Here is a 22120-nt window from a genome sequence, read left to right as displayed (position 1 = left end):
GAAAGAGCAAAAATGCCTTCAAAAATTCAAAAATCCTTCTAACTATATTATATCAAAGTTTGGAGACGTATGTAGATATTTTATGTAGATATTTTTAAAGAATAGACACCTCATTTGATATCATGGCAAATTTTAGGGACTAAAAATATAGTTCACGCTTTATATTTATGAATAGGGAAAATAACAAAAATCACCAAGTTTGATCCAATTACGATCAACTCGTAAAAAATGACCAATCAAATACTTTGACAATTTCTTAATTGTCCCATGAAGTTGAATTTCGAAAGAATTGAGCATGATAAAGACGCGGGAATTGGGCATACCTTTTGAGCTTTTGGAATATTGATGTATTACGTTCACGTCATACTCAATTCATGTGTCCCCGTCATACATTCCTAGCGTCCGTGTTATATTCAATTCCCCCAAATTTAATTCCATGTGACAATTTAAAACTAGTCAAAATTATAATTTAATTCAACATTTAAAAAATTTACGCGATAGATCAGATTTTTTTGACCAAACTTTATAATTTTTTTTAGCTATTTGCCCTTATGAATATAATCATAGTTGTATTTGCCAACTAATAAAATTAACAAAAATATAATATATTAAGTACTAAAAGTACTCCCCCGTCTCATTCTAAATGACACATTTTCATTTTTGGGACGTCCCACTCTAAATGACACATTTCTAAATATGGTAACGTCATTCGCTCTACTTTTTCCATCTCTTTTACTTTATTCTCTCCACTTAACTCACAAAATAACACTACATAAAATCCCGTACCGAAAAGTAAATGTTCCACTTAGAATGGGACAGGGGGAGTATTAAACTACTTCTTCTATATCACTCAAGATGTCCACGTTTTCTTCTTAGTTTGTCCAATTCAAGATGTCTATTTTTATACTCCCTCTGTCCCCATAATTATAGGGACTTTGTAGACAGAACATGTTTTAATGCAAAACTGAAAATATAAGAGAGAGAAAAAAAAACTGATTGGAGTATTGTTAGTGGAAATGAGATTCTTTTTATAAGAAAGAAAAAACATGCCAAAAGTAGAAAGTAACTAAATTTGTGGTTGTGGGACACCCCAAAATGGAAAATGAAGACTATTTTCATGAAGAGCGTATAAAAAAATAATTTTCTCCCTTTTGTGTCTTCATTAAAATTTTTAATACTAATATTTTTTATTCTACTTTATCATATTTTACTATTCCACCTATATAACGAGAGAATAAAGCAGAAAAGTGAAAAAAAATTAAAGAAGGGAAATAATAAAATTCTTCCAAAAATGAAAATAGAGCAAATAGCTTGTGGCAATAGTACGAAATACATATAGCAAGTAACATAGGACAGATGAAATATATGAGAAGTTTAAGTCACTCTAATTCTAGGATGTTATCAATTGCTAACTATTTACTAATTGCTAACTATGTTAGGTTTAGTATACTGAAAAGCATGTTTCGAGCAAATTCGCACGAATAGGACTCTTGCTTGTATACGGAAAAACTCTACAATCCACTTTTAACCCGATTCAGTATTATTCGAGCAGTTTGCACGAATAGAATCGGTATATTATTATATTGTATTTACTTGTGCGTTTATAAGATGTTTTATAAACATTTAAACGCATAAGAAGTAAACAAAGTCTAAGTCTTTTGCTTAGTAGACTGGTCGTGGGCTGCGCTCACTTTAAGGTACTACAGTCGGTTCTAAGCAATGCTTTGCAAAAGAAAAAGAAGAATTTCACAACCTAGATAGGCTTTGACTACCTATCGTAAAAGGTTGCAATGTCAGTCCGATTATTTCTAAGCCTTATTGAAATAAGATGACGTTGGTGTGGTATAGCACTGAATGAATCTAACAGCAAGACGTGTCTTTATGCTATCTACTGAAAGACTAGGGCTTGATAAATATCTATTTCTTAATCTACATACGTTAGCATTGAGCATACGATATTGAGTATCTACTACTTTGACTTACCAAAGGTGCGGGTTTTTCGTCACCCAATGATCCAGGTATATTGGGTAGTGGTGATCATTATCTAGCGGTGCTAGGATTGCTATTATGTTGAATCGTGCGCGAGGTGAGTCTCGTTTGATAATGTCCTCAAGAGGAGCTTGAACAAGATTTTATTATTCGAAAACTGGCCAGTTGGAATTTAATTATTCCATGAATAATAAATAAGTGTTTCTTGCTAAGTCCACTCTTGGAATTAATAAGATGTTAATTAATTAAGTCCAAGCAGACTTTAATTAATTAATGGACATTTATATCTTAAGCGCGGGAAATAAATAATAATAAACAAAATGGAAACCAGGATTACTTGTAATTTCGGATTTGGATGGGGAGTTCAATATTACGTCTGTAGTGGCTGCTCGTAATATTCCAATATAAGCTTGTATTATATTGTGGGTTCAATTTAATTAGTAAAAAGCTAATTGGGGGAGCCCATATCCAAAACCTTCCATAGATCCCTGACTGTGCCCAATATGTAACTATTATAAATAGGAGAATAAAAGAGACAGAAAAAAAAAACAATTAATTAGATGAAAATTTCGCCCACTCTAAATTATGAGAGAGGGACGATTTTTTCAAGAATTTCCCCTCCGTGTGATCTTCAGCTCCTCCTCCGTGAGAAAATTCTGTCTTCTTTATTCGAGTCCTAGTGTTTCGATAAGATCAGCCCACCCTGATGTCGGAATACAGTTCGGGACACCAGTCAGAAGATCCGTGGTCTAGTATTGAAGATCATCGTGGAGAAGGCGCGAGCAATCGACGATTCTTTGGAGAATCAAATCGGTAACTCTAAACCGTAGAATTCATGTTTAGGATTTATATTCTATGAGCATGAATTATTTGCGTTCTAGCATGCAATTCTGTGTTAACATGTGAATTGATTATTCCCATAATCACTCAAATAGATTCTATGTCTGATTTATTTGTTTTGTACAAGTCTTCCGCTGTGCAAGTGGCTTTAAACCCCAACAATTGGTACCCGAGCCAATTTTTGGCTCTGATTATGTGGATTAATTTCATGTTATGTGAATTGCTTGAATGCATGTTTTTCTTTATTGCGTGGTTGTTAATTTTCGAATGAATGACCATTACATGTGAACAAAGAATTTAAAAATCGTGACGTGTCAGCGGCAAAAACTATGAATGAATTAGTGCGCCGCACTTTTTGGGAATTGAATTCCTTGTTCAAATTGATCCAGCGTATATATATAATGATTGCTGTAATAATCGGTTTGAATTGCATGAAGCATTGCCTTACGTGAATTAACATTCCAAGTCGGCGATTCATGAGTTGCGCTGCGAAAACGGTGCCGGCAGCGTTGGAGTTTTTGCGTTGGGCAGCAGCTGCTACAAAGTCGACGTCACAGTTTTGACGACGACGCAGCGGCAGCGCTGGGAACAACGCAGCAGCGTCACTAACGTGCGAGCGGTCTTGCCCAGCTGCAGAGACGACGTTGCAGTCACAGCAACGACGCAGCAGCAGGAGCGGCGGACTGACAGCAACGACGCAGAACAGCGGCGTCAACTCGAGTGGGAGCCCGTGGGGATTCCCGGACTCGTGACGCGGCAGCAGCGGCTGCGGTAAAGCAGCTGCGAGGGCACGCCGGCGGTTACACGGACAGCGCAGCAGCGATGGTTTGGGACGAGCAGCAGCGGCTGCAGGCTCAGTGGGAGTGCAGCGGCGCTGAATTTGGGGTTTCCCTATGTGCGACCCCACCAGCGCGACGTCGCATCGCCTCGTTTCTTGATTTCGCTTTCCAAATTGATTAGGGTTTCCAAATCCTTGGATTCAATTTTGAAAATAATTTAAGATAAACATGGAAATAAGATTTGAATATATCTTGTGGATTTTATATATTAAATAAAATTTGATTTGATATCAAATCATGGATTAATTAGATTCTTTCCTTATTTAATGGATTTATATGGATTTTATTCCTAGATTAATCCTAGTTATATTTGGAAAATAATAATCTAATATTTATCTATATCCTATGGATTTATATGGATTTATTCCTAGATATATCCTAGTTGGATTTAGATAATGATAATATTATTTTATTCTTATCCTATGAATTTATATGAATTTATTCATAGATAAATTCTAGTTGGATTTGGATAGTGATAATATAATATTTTATTCTTATCTTATGGATTTATTCCTAGATAAATCTTAGATAGATTTGAATAAATATAATATAATATAATATAATATAATTCTTTGGATTTATATGGATTTACTCCAAGAATAAATCCTAGATGGATTATGATGAATATTTATATTAATTTAATTTTATCCTATGGATTTGAATAGATTTAATTCTATTAAGACAAATCCTAGATGGATTAAAATAAACATTAATCCATGTTATCCTTATCTTTTGGATTTATATCCTAGATAGATTAGGATAAAGATAATATATAAGAAAATCCTTATTTGATTGGATTTAGATAATTTAATTTATCGAAGAAATCCTAAGTAATAAATGATATATTCTAGATGTCTATTCTAAATAGAATTAAGATTTGTATAAATCTTGGTTGGTTGGATTTTATTTATCGTATGGATTATGATGGAATCGTTTCTATCTAGTAATATCCTAGAACGATTTAAATAATGATAATCCTAGATCAACGTTATCTTGAATTGAAGGATTTGATTTTATCGAAATAAAATCTAGAATGATCCTAAATGGATTTAGATAGCAAACACTATCTTGATAAATCCTAAATGAATTTGGATAATCATTATCCAAGATAAAATTAATTATTTAATTTTAAATAATTGTTGTTAATTATCCAGTGTGTTTAAATGCCATGCATTAAATGGATTTATCTGTTTATTTGGTGTTTATCTTTGTAAGTGGATTATCTGCTTTATCTGCTTATGTGATAATTATGCAAAAACCATATAAAATATCTAAATGATAATTACAACAAGTGCGTTGTATATGGTCTCCATCAATTGGTCAGCAATTTACGAAGCTTTTTTCTAATATTATCGCCACCTGCACTGTGGGGACAATAATCCTAAGAAATAGCGAGTTCATAAGGCGGACTTCTCAAATATAAATAGTATGAACTAGAAGGTGGTTTCCAATATTATCGCCGCCTGCTCTGTGGGGACAATAATCCTAAGAAACTGAGAGATTCAGAAGTTCACACAGAATTTATGAGATAGCTTGATCTTGTTAGCAGCACATGAGCATTGTTATGGGAGTGTGTTGTAGAAATGAGACTCTGTAATGCTAAATTCGGTGGTCTTGCTTAGGCAACATTAGGCAGCCATGCCACACTTGTGGTCTCTGGACTATTCGTCGATGATTGTGACAAGTAAAATTGTAAGATTTTAATGCGTATTGACTTCCTCTGGAGGGTACAAAATTTTAATTTTACAGATGCAAGATACATAATTATTTTGTGGTTATTTGCGATTATGTATTGAGCATAAGTATGTGATAATAAGTTTATTTGCCAAATTTTCATTATGTCATTCATATTTTGTCTGCGATCTTAAAGAAATAAACTCGAATGCCAAAATTATGTAGACTGGAAATGAAAATGGATAAGGTTCTCATCGCTAAAACTTGGAGTTTATACTCAATGATTCATGTCCTCCATTTCCTCGACATAATTCCACGAAGATTGTTCGAGAATACATTTTGCATGTACTTGACAAGTTCTTTGAGGAATAAGGTCAAGCTATTTTCTTTTAAATAGTAGGACAAGTCTTGGTTAGTGACGATGAAAGATGGATATCAATAGAATCTGTCAAGATGATTCGATTAGAATATCCTAGAGAGACAGAATGTTTTGAGGAATCTTTTGATCACTCAAATAGTTTTCTGACTCAAGTCATCGCCCAAAGTAATTAGAAATGACTACAAGAAGGTTTAACTGAAAAGTAGAAAAAACCTTCAGAATATTAGTCGTTATATTACTGTTAGAGGAAAGTAACATGATGGATGACGAATTCATGAAGGCTGCATTTTTCCTAAGTCCTAGTTCATTTGAACAAAAGACTAGATATGGAAATGGAAGAGCCTGAATTGTCATCAAAGTTTGTCTAAAGCGAGTGAAGATGTTTTGTAAGTTGGATTGACCTCTTTTAAAGAAGGACAATGACTTACATGACAATGCAACTTCTAAGTAAGAGATCTTGATCCAGTTAGGTTTTTGTTGTAGTGGGAGCTATTAATGCTCAATTATTGTTTTATGGTTGATGTTTAAGGCATCATAATATTGAAACAATATAGATGCAACTAGATTGAGTATTAAACAACACATCAACTTCTTAAATAATGAATGATAAAGTATTTAGGCTCTTAGTCTTAAGGCCAAGAAAATACTTAGTTATTGTTCAAACTGATCTAGACTATCAAGATTTTAACAATATGTTAAATAGCTTGAAAGTCGAGAATGTCTATTCGATGCACTATGAGTTAGAATCATTTGATTCAGAATAATTATAGAAGTGCAACGTAGAAAGACTAGCAAGTCTCAATGGTTTACACCAATAAGGAGACGAGCAAAGCTTTATGATCAGTAGTGGGAGTCTAATCTCCATTAACGAATCAAAGCATTCTTTCAAAGAATGAGATAGTTATGTAAGAAGGAATCGAAGTCTTTCTAAGACAAGTTTGATCAAGTGATTAGTTGTACTCATGAAAATCTTATCATTGATGGGATAAGCGTTAGATATAACGAGATACACCTTAAAGAAACTACCATCATCAGTACCTTCTACAAAACACGAGTTGTGGACTAGAGTGACTCTAGTCTAGCACATCTCAAGGTGTAATATTGTTCCAACGCATGTTGGAAAGGTATCCAAGTGGAGTTGAGTACTGAGGTATGTTTTAAGGTCGTCCCAAATGATGTAAGATTATAAGTTCTATAATCTTCAAAGATATAATTCTTGTATGAAGATCAAGAATGGAACTAAAAGCCTAACAGCGTGATAACTCTCTGGACAAAGAGATATCAGATTTTCCATATTACCAAAGAGTCATACCATTAGAAACTTTTGCACTAATAAAATCAACTTCAACACCTAAGATTGTTAGAACCATGTAGTAGTGGGAGCGTTCCCAGGAACATGACAAGTTCATGGGTCTAAGAGTGTCGAAAGACTCGGTCTTAGATTAACTTGAACATAATCCCTTTTAACTACAATGTAGAATTGGTTCATTTGGATATTCATCCTTGAAAAGGTGATAGATTCCAAACTACAATCTTAGATAGACAACATGTTTTACAAGACTTGCAATACTACCTATAGGCTGTGTCAGTCAGTGGGAGCTAGTACATTTGCAAGTGTAAATGTGGATCTCAAATGGCTAGACAATGACAATGGGCTATGCCCAAAGAGAAATATCATCTTCTCGCTGTCGTTGTGCCAAGATTTGTTCGATCCTATTGTCTATCAGCACTTACATAATTAGAATGTATGTATCATGATTGTCAAGACAACTTTCTATTAATAGAAGTCTTGAAGAAATCATCTACATGGAACATCCTAATAGGTATCTAATAGAGGGCAAGAAACACATGATTGGAAGCTTATGAAGACCTTTGTGGTCTTAGGCAAGCATCTAAATCAAAGATAAGTGTTTTGTCGAGATTGTCAAATGTTTGGAATTTGACATGTGCTCTTTAAGTGTGTAGTAAGCACAAGGAAGTTGAAAGTGCATTAAATATGGTATTGTTGGTACTCTGCGATGATGAAATCTACAAAAGTTGCAAACAACTAAGATTGGCATCTAGCGTAGGAAACTGGTTGTCTACCCAGTTTAAGATAAAGGATTATAGAGAAACTAATTACATTCTAAGCATCTAAAGTCTTTAAGATTGCTAGAAAGAATGTTGAGATTCTCTTAGGAATCCTATATCTATACATAGCTTGGAACATATTAGCATTAGAAATTCCATGAAAAGGTTGTTACCATTCAAGATGGAATTGTCTTGTCTCAAGTCAAGTGTCGTTTGACACTTAGTGAGAACAAGAATTATGAGACTAGTTCTGCAGATAGATGTCTAATGTACGCTATGATGTGTACTAAGTTTGATATTAGTTGTGCTTTTGCATAGCAAGTATATATCATTTTAACCATGGCAAAGGACTTTGATTGAGGTAATGGATATACCATAGTACTTGAGAAAGACTAATCGCTATATTCTAGTTTACCAGTCATTCATGTAATGTCCTTGGGGTTACACTGACTAAGTCTCATGACTAATCAGTGATCGAGTAAGTCATCCTCATTATATGTGTTTACATTAGGAGTATACTCCTAGTAGCTTTGATCGTAAGTTTTGAGTATGCCTATGAGTAATTTTACTCTAGCAAAGGCTAACTCAAGGGACAAACAAGATCATAAGCTAAGAATTCACATAGAGAGATGAAATTATTAAAGATCTAGTACGCAGCAAAGACATAGTAGTGGAAAAGATATTATCAGAGAACAACCAAGCAGATTTTTCACAGAAAATGCCTTTGTGGCAACATGTTTCAAACATGATGTGAAATGAATGGTAGTTCGATATATCTAGCTCCAATACCTGCTTTGTGTATAAGTAGGAGAGTTTTTGGCAGTGGATATACTCGAAAGCATGTTTTGAGTATAAGTGAGAGATTGTTAGGTTTAGTATACTGAAAAGCATGTTTCGAGCAAATTCGCACGAATAGGAATCTTGCTTGTATACGGAAAAACTCTACAATCCACTTTTAACCCGATTCAGTATTATTCGAGCAGTTTGCACGAATAGAATCAGTATATTATTACATTGTGTTTACTTGTGCGTTTATAAGATGTTTTATAAACATTTAAATGCATAAGAAGTAAACAAAGCCTAAGTCTTTTGCTTAGTAGACTGGTCGTGGGCTGCACTCACTTTAAGGTACTACAGTCGGTTCTAAGCAATGCTTTGCAAAAGAAAAAGAAGAATTTCACAAACTAGATAGGCTTTGGCTACCTATCGTGAAAGGTTGCAATGTCAGTCCGATTATTTCTAAGCCTTATTGAAATAAGATGACGTTGGTGTGGTATAACACTGAATGGATCTAACAGCAAGACGTGTCTTTATGCTATCTACTGAAAGACTAGAGCTTGATAAATATCTATTTCTTAATCTACATACGTTAGCATTGAGCATACGATATTGAGTATCTACTACTTTGACTTACCAAAGGTGCGGGTTTTTTGTCACCCAACGATCCAGGTATATTGGGTAGTGGTGATCATTATCTAGCGGTGCTAGGATTGCTATTATGTTGAATCGTGCGCGAGGTGAGTCTCGTTTGATAATGTCCTCAAGAGGAGCTTGAATAAGGTTTTATTATTCGGAAACTGACCAGTTGGAATTTAATTATTCCATGAATAATAAATAAGTGTTTCTTTCTAAGTCCACTCTTGGAATTAATAAGATGTTAATTAATTAAGTCCATAGCAGACTTTAATTAATTAATGAACATTTATATCTTAAGCGCGGGAAATAAATAATAAACAAAATGGAAACCCGGATTACTTGTAATTTCGGATTTGGATGGGGAGTTCAATATTACGTCTGTAGTGGCTGCTCGTAATATTCCAATATAAGCTTGTATTATATTGTGGGTTCAATTTAATTAGTAAAAAGCTAATTGGGGGAGCTCATACCCAAAACCTTCCATAGATCCCTGACTGTGCCCAATATGTAACTATTATAAATAGGAGAATAAAAGAGAAAAAAAAACAATTAATTGGATGAAAATTTCGCCTACTCTAAATTATGAGAGAGGGACGATTTTTTCAAGAATTTCTCCTCCGTGAGATCTTCAGCTCCTCCTCCGTGAGAAAGTTCTGTCTTCTTTATTCGAGTCTTAGTGTTTCGATAAGATCAGCCCACCCTGATGTCAGAATACAGTTCGGGACACCAGTCAGAAGATCCGCGATCTAGTATTGAAGATCATCGTGGAGAAGGCGCGAGCAATCGAAGATTCTTTGGAGAATCAAATTGGTAACTCTAAACCGTAGAATTCATGTTTAGGATTTATATTCTGTGAGCATGAATTATTTGCGTTCTATCATGCAATTCTGTGTTAACATGTGAATTGATTAATCCCATAATCGCTCAAATAGATCCTATGTCTGATTTATTTGTTTTGTACAAGTCTTCCGCTGTGCAAGGGGCTCTAAACCCCAACAAACTACTACTGCTTATTCCTAGCCATTATATCTAGTGGTGTCATGTGTAAATTCATTTTGTATTAATTAATTCGAAAAGGCATTTATGTCATTCCTTATGCATGACGGTTTTTATCATTCTAGCAATGTTAACACGTAACAATAATAATGCCAACTAAATTTGATTGACATTGAACATGCATATGATTGATATTATATGTACTATGTGTTGACATGAGTTTGAAAGTCGAAAACATTGAAATTCAAATAAAATCATCAAATTTTATCATCGAAACATATACAATTAGGATCTTGTTTGAATCCTTATAAAATTACATTTAATTTGATTCTACATGTTTTATAAAAAAAATAGTTTAAATTGAAATAATTATATGAGTTTGAATCTTTGAGATATTTTCTAAAAATTAATTATAACTAACAAAATTCATTTTTTTTAATACCCCTAATTGACATTGTTAAGCAGTTAATTGACATCTAGTATATACTTAAGACGTGTTTGATACTCATATCAAGAAACTCATCTGGAGTTTGACCGAGAAAATAATAGGTGAAACATATTTTTACCTGTGTTTGATACATGTTGGAAATTGAAGGCAGTTTGTAGTTTGATGTTTGATGTTTGATAGAGAGGTTAGTGGCACAACCTTAAACACTCATTGACACTTTTAACCCCAAGGGCATTAGCAATGGAAGGACCCTTCTATTCCACGTGAGCATTTTACCCAAGACCTATCTCTCTGTAATGGAAGGGTCTATCTCACGGCCTATCCTACTTCCTATTTCATTTTCACATCGTTACTATTTTATTTTAATATGTTTACACTTTATATTTAATATTTTATCAAATTAAATAAATTAAAATGCAAAATATTAATACACAAATCTTCGTTGTATTACAATATTGGAGTAAAAAGAGTACACAAAGATGTTGGTGTGAGAAATGGAATAATGAGATGTGGGTTTTATAGTAGAAAATAATGAGAAAAAAAAATGTAAGGGCTGATGATCAGCTATATCCCCACAATGGGTTGTCGATGATCGACCAATGTGAATCGGCCATATGGGAGGTGCCTTTGATTGGCTCATTCTGTGCAATGGAGGGGGAATCTCAAGGCATCTCGATCGGCCCTTTTATTGCTAATGCTCTAATGTAATTGTTGATATCCGAACTGTCCCCGAGAAACCTCAACCCTCATTTCTTCTTAATCTTTTATTTTACGATCGGATGAACTAGATTTATTATTAGTTATCAATTTAAGGTGTACTGACCTCTCTAACTCCATACATAAATAAAAAATAATTCTAACTTCCCGTTATATTTGTCTAAAACCATGTAGTATTTCACATTTGAGTACACTCAAAGACAAAGACGAAAGGATTAAAAATAGAAAAATAAATGGCAAATACTCCTATTTGTGCATTCAATAATCATTGTGGAGTTTTTCATATTTGGGATGCCACCAGCGAAGCATAATTCAAACATACCTTGCCGTAATTAGCCCCACCGTTATCATCATCAGACCGCTTTATTTTCCCTCCAGTTCGATACCTTGTACTCCGCGCATTGACTAGTTGTACATTCCCTTCCTCGTTTGGCATAAAAAACGGATAGCAGACTTATCCTCCCTCACAGATACACCTCCACTGCGTGGTCTCTGTGTGTGAGATTCCTCGATCCACTTGCCGGCCTCCGTTAGAGAGATAGAGAGAGACACATATCGCGAATAAATTGAAAAAAAAAACCCTAATTACTGAATCGCCGGGACTCAGTGCGATGGATGCCGAGTCGACTCAGCTCCAGCAAGCGCAGCTGATGGCGGTTCTCGGTCCCGACCCGGCCCCCTTCGAGACCTTGATCTTCCATTTGATGTCCTCCGCCAACGAGCAGCGCTCCCAAGCTGAGTCGATCTTCAATTTGCTGAAGCAGAACGATCCTAACTCGCTCGCGCTCAAGCTCGCTCACCTGCTCTCCTCCTCCGCCCACCTCGAGTCGCGCGCCATGGCGACAATCCTCCTCCGTAAGCAGTTGACTCGGGATGAATCCTTCATCTGGCCGCACCTCACCGAGTCGACTCGCTCCGCCGTGAAGAACATCCTCCTCTCTGCTATCCAGAGGGAGGAATCGAAATCGATTATTAAGAAGCTCTGCGATACCATTTCCGAGCTTGCCTCCTCGCTTATACCCGATAACCAGTGGCCGGAGATTCTGCCCTTCATGTTCCAATGCGTGACTGCTACTTCCCCCAAATTGCAGGAATCGTCGTTCCTGATGTTCTCGCAATTGGCTCAATTAATCGGAGAAACGCTCATTCCGTACATCACTGATTTGCACACGGTGTTCCTGAATGTGCTGAATAACTCCCCCAATCCGGATGTGAAGATTGCTGCTCTGAGCGCTGTTATCAATTTCATCCAGTGCTTATCGAGCTCCAATGATCGAGATAGGTTCCAGGATTTGCTTCCGGCCATGATGAGGACGTTGACTGAGGCTCTGAACTCGGGGCAGGAAGCCACAGCGCAGGAGGCTTTGGAGCTGCTAATAGAATTGGCAGGAACGGAGCCGCGGTTCTTACGCCGGCAGATTGTCGACGTGGTGGGGTCGATGCTGCAGATAGCGGAGGCCGAGAGCTTGGAAGAAGGGACGCAGCATTTGGCTATTGAATTCGTGATCACGCTTGCTGAAGCGCGGGAGAGAGCGCCTGGAATGATGCGGAAGATGCCGCAATTCATTAGCAGGTTGTTTGCTATCTTGATGAAGATGCTTACGGATGTGGAGGATGATCCAGCGTGGCACAGTGCAGAGACTAAGGATGAGGATGCAGGCGAGACGAGTAACTACAGTGTTGGGCAGGAGTGTTTGGATAGGCTGGCAATCTCACTTGGTGGGAACACTATTGTTCCTGTGGCGTCTGATCAGTTGCAGGCTTATCTATCTGCTCCTGAGTGGCAGAAGCATCATGCCGCTCTCATTGCGCTTGCACAGATTGCTGAGGGTTGTTCCAAGGTATAAATATGATGAGCATTTCATATTTGTGGCCAAATTTTGCTGTGGCATTTGAACTCAGTGGTGTTTGACTTATGTTCATATCTGTACAACACTTGTTACGTGGTAGGGTGCTATAGTTAATGTAGTATTTGACATAGCAGTTTAGGGTATTAGTTTTTACTTCATGTTTTATCTTCCATCACAAATTTTGGTGGGAAAGAAGAGCATGTTTAGACTGTCTTGTTCATTGATGGTCATGGTGATAATTGCTTGTCTTCGTTTTTTCATTCGTCAATTAGGAAAAGAGTTACTGTATTTGTTATAAACTGATTTCATTAAGGCTGTGATTTTGTTGGCCTAGCTTTGTAACTTTTTTTGTTGACTGATTTCCATTTGTAATCTATTTATGTAGGTAATGATTAAGAATTTGGAGCAAGTCGTGAACATGGTCTTGAATTCTTTTCAACATCCTCATCCTCGTGTGAGATGGGCTGCCATTAATGCAATTGGCCAGCTGTCAACTGATTTGGGTCCAGACTTGCAAGTTCAGTACCATCAACGGGTGCTGCCAGCACTGGCTGCATCTATGGACGATTTCCAAAATCCTCGAGTGCAGGCACATGCAGCCTCAGCTGTTCTCAACTTCAGCGAAAATTGTACTCCAGAAATTTTGACACCTTACTTGGACGGGATAGTTCACAAGTTACTTATATTGCTGCAGGTCCAAACAGTTGACAAATTATATATAATAAACAAGTTACATGAATTTTAGCTATTGGAGTGCATATGTGATAATAATCTAAAGTAGATATGTGCTCTAAATTGCAGAATTCCCAACAAATGGTACAGGAGGGTGCCTTAACTGCATTGGCATCAGTTGCAGATTCATCTCAGGTACGCCAATGAATATTGGTTCTGTGACTTAGTAATAATTGCTCTACTTAGTTGCTTAATCGCTGGATGTTCTGGCAGGAACTCTTCAAGAAATACTATGATGCAGTTATGCCTTACCTGAAAACTATATTGGTGAATGCAACAGACAAGTCTAACCGCATGCTTCGTGCGAAAGCAATGGAGTGCATCAGCTTGGTAGGGATGGCTGTTGGAAAGGATATATTTAAGGAGGATGCTAAGAAGGTGAAGAACCAGTGACATAGTTCTCACATTTTGTTTTTGCATGATGCTTTACTTCTTGTCTTTTTACTTATGTAATATAATCTATACAATTTATCATGTCGTGCTTCCTTTTAACACCTCTCCCTCTTCCAATTGAAGGTCATGGATGTGCTTTGTTCATTGCAAGGATCACAAATGGAGACGGATGATCCCACTACTAGTTACATGTTACAAGTATGCTATGTTTCCGTGAATGCTGAGGAGCTTGAATATCTTTATATTGCTTATTTATATTTGCTGTAACTATTACCTTATTTTCTGCTTTAGGCATGGGCCAGACTTTGCAAGTGCTTGGGGCAGGATTTCTTACCTTACATGAGCATAGTCATGCCTCCTTTGATTCAATCTGCCCAGCTAAAGCCTGACGTGACCATCACATCTGCTGATTCTGACAATGAAATTGATGAATCGGATGATGAAAGGTCTCCTTCATTCATTTTACTTGATATGGATGCTTAGTGACACTTTAAGTGCAATGGGGAACTCCCAAATCCAACCACTTTAATATATTTGATCATATTTGTGTTATTGTTTCTTGCTATTACTCTACACTCGTGAATTGACTGTCTAAACTTATCCTGCTTAATTTTGTCTTTTTTGCCTAGCTCCAATTTCTAATTCAATTTTTTACTATATTCCAGCATGGAAACCATCACACTCGGTGATAAAAGAATAGGAATTAAAACCAGTGTCCTCGAAGAGAAGGCCACTGCTTGTAATATGCTGTGTTGCTATGCTGATGAGTTAAAAGATGGTTTCTACCCATGGATTGATCAGGTTGGTGAATGTACATTGGTGTTTACTTTGTATATGATAGTTGGAACTGTTTTAGATTGTCACTCTCTGTCATAATTGGTATAGATTGTGCCAATTTTGGTTCCCCTTTTGAAATTTTATTTCCATGAAGAAGTCAGGAAAGCTGCTGTTTCAGGTATTATAGACTTGCTAAATTTTGTGCTTCTTGCTGTATAACATTGCCATACGTGTTAAAGATTATTTGCTGTTGATTTCTAGCAATGCCGGAGCTATTACGATCTGCAAAATTGGCTGTGGAGAAAGGTATCGCTCAGGGCCGCAATGAGCAATATGTTAAGCAGTTGTCTGACTACATTATTCCTGCCTTAATAGAAGCTCTACATAAGGTGCTGGCTAACCTTCTTTTGTGAAGAAGCTTATTTTGGTTGCAATCCTTGATATGTGCACTGTTACATAAGCTATTTTATTTTGTCATGCAGGAGCCTGATACAGAGATATGTGCAAATATGCTGGGTGCACTGAATGAATGTGTCCAGGTGGGTACTTATAACCAATATGGGCCACCTTAACTAGTTGGTTCATATTTGATGTTTATTGTTTCTGCCCCTTCATCTTGTATGCTTGCTAAAAGCTCTAATAGATGCAAGACAAAGACTAATCCATCTTCTCGGAAATTCTATGTTTGTTTCACAATTACAAAGGAGACTGTGAGTGCGAGAGTTAATTGTAGCTAGGTTTTACATCTTCAGTTGATTTTGTTTATGCTGCAGACTTCTTGTTTTTGTGTTATAGCTGATGCCTGGGTTTATCAAAGTGATTAGTTTCCAGAGAGATGTTCTTCAATAATTAATGACAGCCAATGTTATGGATGGCGTATGGCGGCTTACGGCGGTGAGCCCAAAAACCGCCACAGGGATATGGCGTATCAGTATGGCGGGATATGGCGGTCGATAAATAAATTAATAAAATATTAGTAATATATGTAAATATAAATTCAAAAAATTAGAAAATAATAAAAATTGTAATATATCAAGTTATCAACTATTAAAACAATAAATAAAGCATAAAGTCATAAGCAATTATATAATATGCCTACCATAATAAGTCTTAGTTCAACAATCAAAATATAAAGTCATCATCACAAATTCATAATACATATCAAATCTAAATTAAAACCATCCTCAATCATCACCATCCCCAACATAGTCATCCTCCACAAGATAGTTATCCTCATCCTCATCGATATCATCGTCCTCCAACGAAGTAGATCCTTCTTCTTCATCCCCAACTTCTTCATCTTCCAATTAAAAGGGCATGCAAATTAGAAAATCTGGTACAATTTCGGTTACCTTCAAAATCTGGGCAGTGGGCTGCTCTAGACGGACCGGCAGGCGGCGGCGACGTGACTAGGGCAGTGGGACTGGGGGCGCAGCAGGTTGGGTTTGTTTGAGAGGGAAAGAGATATTATGAAAAAAAACCCTAGATTTTGACTTAATTGGCATTTTATTTCATTATTTGGGCCGGGTTTGGGCCGGGTTAAGGGTTAAAAATCATTTGGGCCGTGTTATTTGGTAATTGGGCTGAGGTTTGGGGCAGCCCAACCAAAAGTGACGCCATAACTGCCATGGCACCGCCATGGCGCCTCACTCATGGCGGCAAATGGCGGTCGCCATAAAAAAGTTTTGTGGCAGCTCGTGGCGATGGCGTTTTTTCCGAAACCCGCCACGCAATGGCGCCACGGCGGCGCCATGGCCGCTTTTTAATAACATTGATGACAGCTAGATTTTACATCTTGAACAACTCTAGTTTAGCTGAGGCCTGGGCTCCTCAAAATATTTAGTTTTACGTCTCAATCATTTAGATATCATCAGCTGTAGCAGTAGATTTTCCACTTAAGCAACTCGAATTTATATTTATATTGACTGCTAGATTTCTGCTTTGGCACATATAGCGATAATCCTCAGTGCAGTTCGGGGCTTTGATTTAGATGAGATATTTAGAAATCTTTTCACTCCTTATCTATGAGAGCTATTTGCTTATTTTATTTTTCCTCATTGATTTGATATGATATGGGCTTCATGCACGAAGGGCTATCCTTATTTTTATAACCATTCACTCTGCCTTCTTCCTCTCAGATTTCTGGACTGCTTTTAGACGAGGGTCAGGTTAGAAGCATTGTTGAAGAGATAAAACATGTGCTTACTGCTAGCTCAAGTAGAAAAGGAGAGAGATCTGAGAGAGCCAAAGCTGAAGATTTTGATGCAGAGGAAGGAGAATTGCTAAAAGAGGAAAACGAGCAAGAAGAAGAAGTGTTTGACCAAGTTAGTCATCATTTCTGTGCTCCTCATAGCTGTTTTCTTTTTTTAAAATTATGTTAAAATTTTTAACTGAGATTACAATTCTGTATGCTTGTTCAGGTTGGAGAAATTTTGGGAACCTTGATTAAAACATTTAAGGCCTCCTTCTTGCCTTTCTTCGAAGAATTGTCATCATATCTGATGCCGATGTGGGTACGTCTCATTTGTGACTTGTGTCACTATGGCCTCCATTTTTATGGCTATGGCTTACTTCTGTTGAAGATGATCCCTAAGGAATTGCGGAAGATGATTTAACAGTACCAGAAGTTCATATATATATATTTTTTGTTTGTGTTTCTTTTTGTCTAAGAGTGTATTCCCCCCATTCTTGGCAGGGTAATGATAAGACTGCTGAAGAGAGAAGAATTGCTATTTGCATTTTTGATGACGTGGCTGAACAGTGCCGTGAAGCAGCTCTCAAGTATACATGGATGCCATAGATTTTGATTTGGTTGAAGTTTTGTAATTTCTTATGCCTTTCTTTTTATGTAAATCAGGTATTACGACACATACCTTCCTTTCCTCTTTGAAGCATGCAATGATGAAAATGCAGATGTTCGGCAGGTTTGCTTACATCTTAAATAGTCAGTTCGATTATCACCCGATGCCAATTATGTTATGTGTGCATCTGAGTTGCCTCAATTTTGTTCTCAGGCTGCTGTATATGGACTTGGCGTGTGTGCCGAGTTTGGTGGTTCTGCATTTAAACCACTTGTTGGAGGTAAGATGTGATTGCACACATGCATGGAGAATACACTTTTTCTTCTTGATATCTTATGCTGCATTTGGCTATTACTTTGTACAGAGGCTCTTTCAAGGCTAAATGTTGTTATCAGGCATCCCAATGCTTCACAGCCGGAAAATGTGATGGCATATGATAATGCTGTCTCCGCTCTGGGAAAGATATGCCAATTCCATCGTGACAGCATTGATTCAGCTCAGGTATTCAGTTTGTTATCAGTTTCATAAATTTAGAATGAAACTTTTGTATAACTGTAAAGAGTAATTATATAGAGATCCTATCTTGACTATGAAGTGCTTGTGCGTCTGCTCAGTTGGTTCAGCTCTGTGTAGTGTTATCACTTATCAGGATATTCGATTAATGCCTCGCATATAATGGTTGGTTATGTCATAGGTAATTCCTGCCTGGCTGAATTGCTTGCCAATTAAAAATGATATTATTGAAGCAAAAGTTGTTCACGACCAGCTTTGCTCAATGGTTGAGAGGTGAGCGCCTTACATTACTCCGCCTCCAAATATTTTTAATCATAACTTTTAACTTCACTTTAAACATTTGACAATCTTGTCTGCTGCGACAGGTCTGATACAGACGTTTTGGGACCCAACAACCAGTATCTCCCTAAAATTGTTTCTGTATTTGCTGAGGTTAGTTTTGTATCCCCTTTTTCTCGCTTTCTGTGTCGCCAAAACTTTTCTGTACGCATAACTCAGCTACTGGACTTCGTTATTTCAGTATTGTGACATCTCCATTGCAGGTTATCTGTGCAGGAAAAGATCTTGCGACAGAGCAAACAGCTAATCGAATGATTAATTTGTTGAGACAGTTACAACATACACTGCCTCCATCAACCCTTGCCTCGACATGGTCGTCCTTACAGCCTCAACAACAGCTTGCATTGCAGTCGATTCTGCCATCGTAGAGTCATGGCTGAGAAAGGGCAGCAGTCTTCTCCTCCGTATTTATCTCATTCGTATATTGTTTGTTAATTCTTTCAGATGAGAGATGATGCAGTGTTCACCTGCAAATGGTTTGTGCATCAACCTGTTTGGTTGTTTGGCTGAGCTTGGATGCATATGTAGAGTCTCTTGTATAAAGCAGTTTTCAATCACCAAAAGGAAAATGAGTTTTGTTGTCTTTCCTCTTTCTGCAGTGAGATCGGGGATGATGGAGATTCCCCAACCAAAGAGGTCTGTTGTGGTTCGTGAGATATTTTTGTTTGGTTCATTTGTGCAGTCGGGGTTTTGTCTGAGAGGCAAAATCTGTCGCAGTTTTGGTCTCATCATGTTGTTTATAACACAGATTTTTTAATACACGGATTCAGATATACATGCGTTTTTGGCTTTGTTATTTTGGTTCAAAATGTATTTATGTTGTCTTTTGAGTTTCAAATTTCTGTGTATTTCCTCGAGCCGACATATGAGTTGTGTTAATCTAGAATTGTGTATTTTGTTTGTCATAACTACTCCTGTCTAAATTATAAACCTTAATCTTATCAAATCTCAATTATTTTCCCTCAAACAAAACGGAAATAAGCAGGATTGTGCATTAAGGATAAACTCTATCATGCCTTAAGGACTAATGTGGTTGGGCACATTCGACGCAGCTGAAGTGGCTGCTCGCGAGGCAGCATGCCTCCTTCGCGCCTCAAATGCTAGGACTACTTAGCATCACTTGCAACCCGGTGCTCTTTTTGAAGATACGAAACATTGTCAACCAGAAGAGAGGTCTGAACAGACCCTCTCCAATAAAAAACGCACTCTGTTTCTCATAGTCTTTCCCAGACAAGTACCAATCTCACTTCTAATATACTCCACAACATACTTTGAGGACAATAACAAGCCACTTTCGAGCTTCTTCGTGAGAGGATTGCAGCTACTTAGATAAGGTTTCTGCATATGTAATGGCTCACGGGGTAATTCTTTTGTAGTTCTAAGGTATAATTAACATTCCATAAGTGTACTGGACTTTTTTTTTTTGTTCTGGTTTTGGGAGAGTCTCCCGTTAATGAAACGCATGACGGAGATGCGTTTTACATAAAGACGCATGACTCTCATGCGTCTTTCAATTTTTCATTTTTTTAAAGACGCATTAGAGACGCATCTCCATCATGCGTCTTAGAAGGAGACGCATCTCCATCATGCGTCGCTTGTTTTTTTTTTATTTTAGACGACGCATGACCCTCATGCGTCTTAGGGACTCTAATTTGCACAATTCAGACGCGAGAGAGGCAGAAAGGGCAGACGCGAGAGAGGAAGATAGCAGACGCGAGAGAGAAAGATAGCAGACGCGATTTTAGCGATTTCTTGGCGATTTCCCGTCATATTCCGGTCAGTTTCCTTCAATCTTTTAACATTCCTCCCTTATTTGTAGCTTATTTGCATATTTTGTGTATGTTTCTCTCAATTTTGTAAATTAGGGTTTATAACAAATTGTTCAAATTTGACCGATGTTTTGTTGTTTTGTTAATTGTAATGGATTTTATTGGTGAAATTCATTCTATTGTATAGATTTTGATATGTTTGAGATGCTTGGTGTTGTGATTTTTGTTGTTATTGGAGAAGAGAGTGGGGGTTGAAATGTATCTTGTAATTTAACCTTCTAATTTAGTAGTTATATGTAAATTAGGCCTTATAAATAATGAATTGTGATGAATTGGAGTTTCTAATATATAGTATTCAATGGATTAGGAGTGAATCATTTGGTTTATAATGTTTTATTGTTTGATGATGAATTTGAATTTATATGTTATTTGTATTTTAAATGTGAGTTTGTAATTGTTGTTTTGTGAATATGTTATTAGATTAGATGGAAACTTCAAGTTCTAGCGGACAATTATTATATGGACATGAAGATCCGTCAGTGCTATATCTTCAGAAAAAGCACATTTCAAATAAACTACTGAAAGATGGCACAACACAAGTTTTCAAAGTTCATGAACATTCCTATGAGTCCGGGGTATATGGCGTGGTATAACAAGATAACAGTGACGTACCTGACTCAACCTGGGGTACGGTCAACTGCTGGGATGAACGAGTCGGCTTCTTCGATGAGATTACTTGTAAGTTTGTTATATTAAACTATATGCTTTCATGTGTTATAGATTGTTTCGTATTTATATTTGTATGATTTTTTTATCTAGGTTGAGGGTGTTGGCAATTGAAACTAAAAATATAACATATAACTGTCCCACATCGGTGTCAAGAGAAAATTGAAACTAGTATATAAGTCTCATGGGCCCCTCCTCCTATAACCAATTGGTTTTAGGATGGAACCCATGGATTTCTATCATGGTATCAGAGCGGGTCGCCGACTGTGGGTCATATTTAACTGACCTTGCAGTATATCTGGGCCGAAACTGAAAAAATGACTGACCCAGCAGTATATCTGGACTTAAAAATTTGGGCCAAGTGGTTCAACCGATCGAAGAAAAATTGGGCCGATTGTCCAATCGATTAGAAAAAAGTCCAACCCCTCAAAGGTTCACCTTGAAGGGTTTGAGGGAGGGTGTTGGCAATTGAAACTAAAAATATAACATATAACTGTCCCACATCGGTGTCAAGAGAAAACTGAAACTAGTATATAAGCCTCATGGGCCCCTCCTCCTATAACCAATTGGTTTTAGGATGAAACCCATGGATTTCTATCAGAGGGTTTTCAGCAGGTTTGACATTTAACTACTGAAGAAGAAATAGACCCAAGAATGCGACAGATTCGAGAAATTGCTAGGCATGTCCTTCAGTCTACAAACCACGCTGATGTCATGGAGTACTCGGCTTCCCAACACCAAGATGTGGTCATGCCTTATGAACCACAAGTAATTCCACCACGTCGTGGAGTGACTGGTGTTAGGACTGGTGGACATGGTTTCACAAAACAGTTTAGGATGTCGCAGCCGCAT

General features: G+C 37.1%; 1 protein-coding gene across 1 annotated transcript; it reads left to right on the top strand.

The window, feature by feature from the left end:
- The first annotated feature begins 11687 nt into the window (after nt 1–11687).
- Nucleotides 11688–19569, top strand: LOC121762996 (importin-5-like). The gene is made up of 19 exons (XM_042159033.1): nt 11688–13209; nt 13604–13912; nt 14020–14085; nt 14164–14328; nt 14467–14541; nt 14635–14789; nt 15009–15144; nt 15229–15298; nt 15382–15509; nt 15603–15659; nt 17259–17444; nt 17541–17633; nt 17816–17901; nt 17978–18044; nt 18135–18201; nt 18286–18422; nt 18616–18707; nt 18800–18866; nt 18977–19569. Exons 1-19 carry the CDS (start codon nt 11980–11982, stop codon nt 19139–19141), a joined length of 3351 nt encoding a protein of 1116 aa, XP_042014967.1. The 5' UTR covers nt 11688–11979; the 3' UTR covers nt 19142–19569.
- The last annotated feature ends 2551 nt before the right edge of the window (nt 19570–22120 follow it).

This window comes from Salvia splendens, chromosome 13 (genome assembly GCF_004379255.2).
Source record: "Salvia splendens isolate huo1 chromosome 13, SspV2, whole genome shotgun sequence".
In the NCBI taxonomy this organism is placed as follows: domain Eukaryota; kingdom Viridiplantae; phylum Streptophyta; class Magnoliopsida; order Lamiales; family Lamiaceae; genus Salvia; species Salvia splendens.
This window is presented reverse-complemented; position numbering and strand designations above follow the sequence as displayed.

Coding starts and splice junctions, on each gene's coding strand:
- LOC121762996 (XM_042159033.1), top strand. CDS start 11,980: ATGGATGCCGAGTCGACTCAGCTCCAGCAAGCGCAGCTGATGGCGGTT. Junction 13,210..13,603: donor TTGCTGAGGGTTGTTCCAAG/GTATAAATATGA, acceptor CTATTTATGTAG/GTAATGATTAAGAATTTGGA. Junction 18,708..18,799: donor CTTTGCTCAATGGTTGAGAG/GTGAGCGCCTTA, acceptor CTGCTGCGACAG/GTCTGATACAGACGTTTTGG.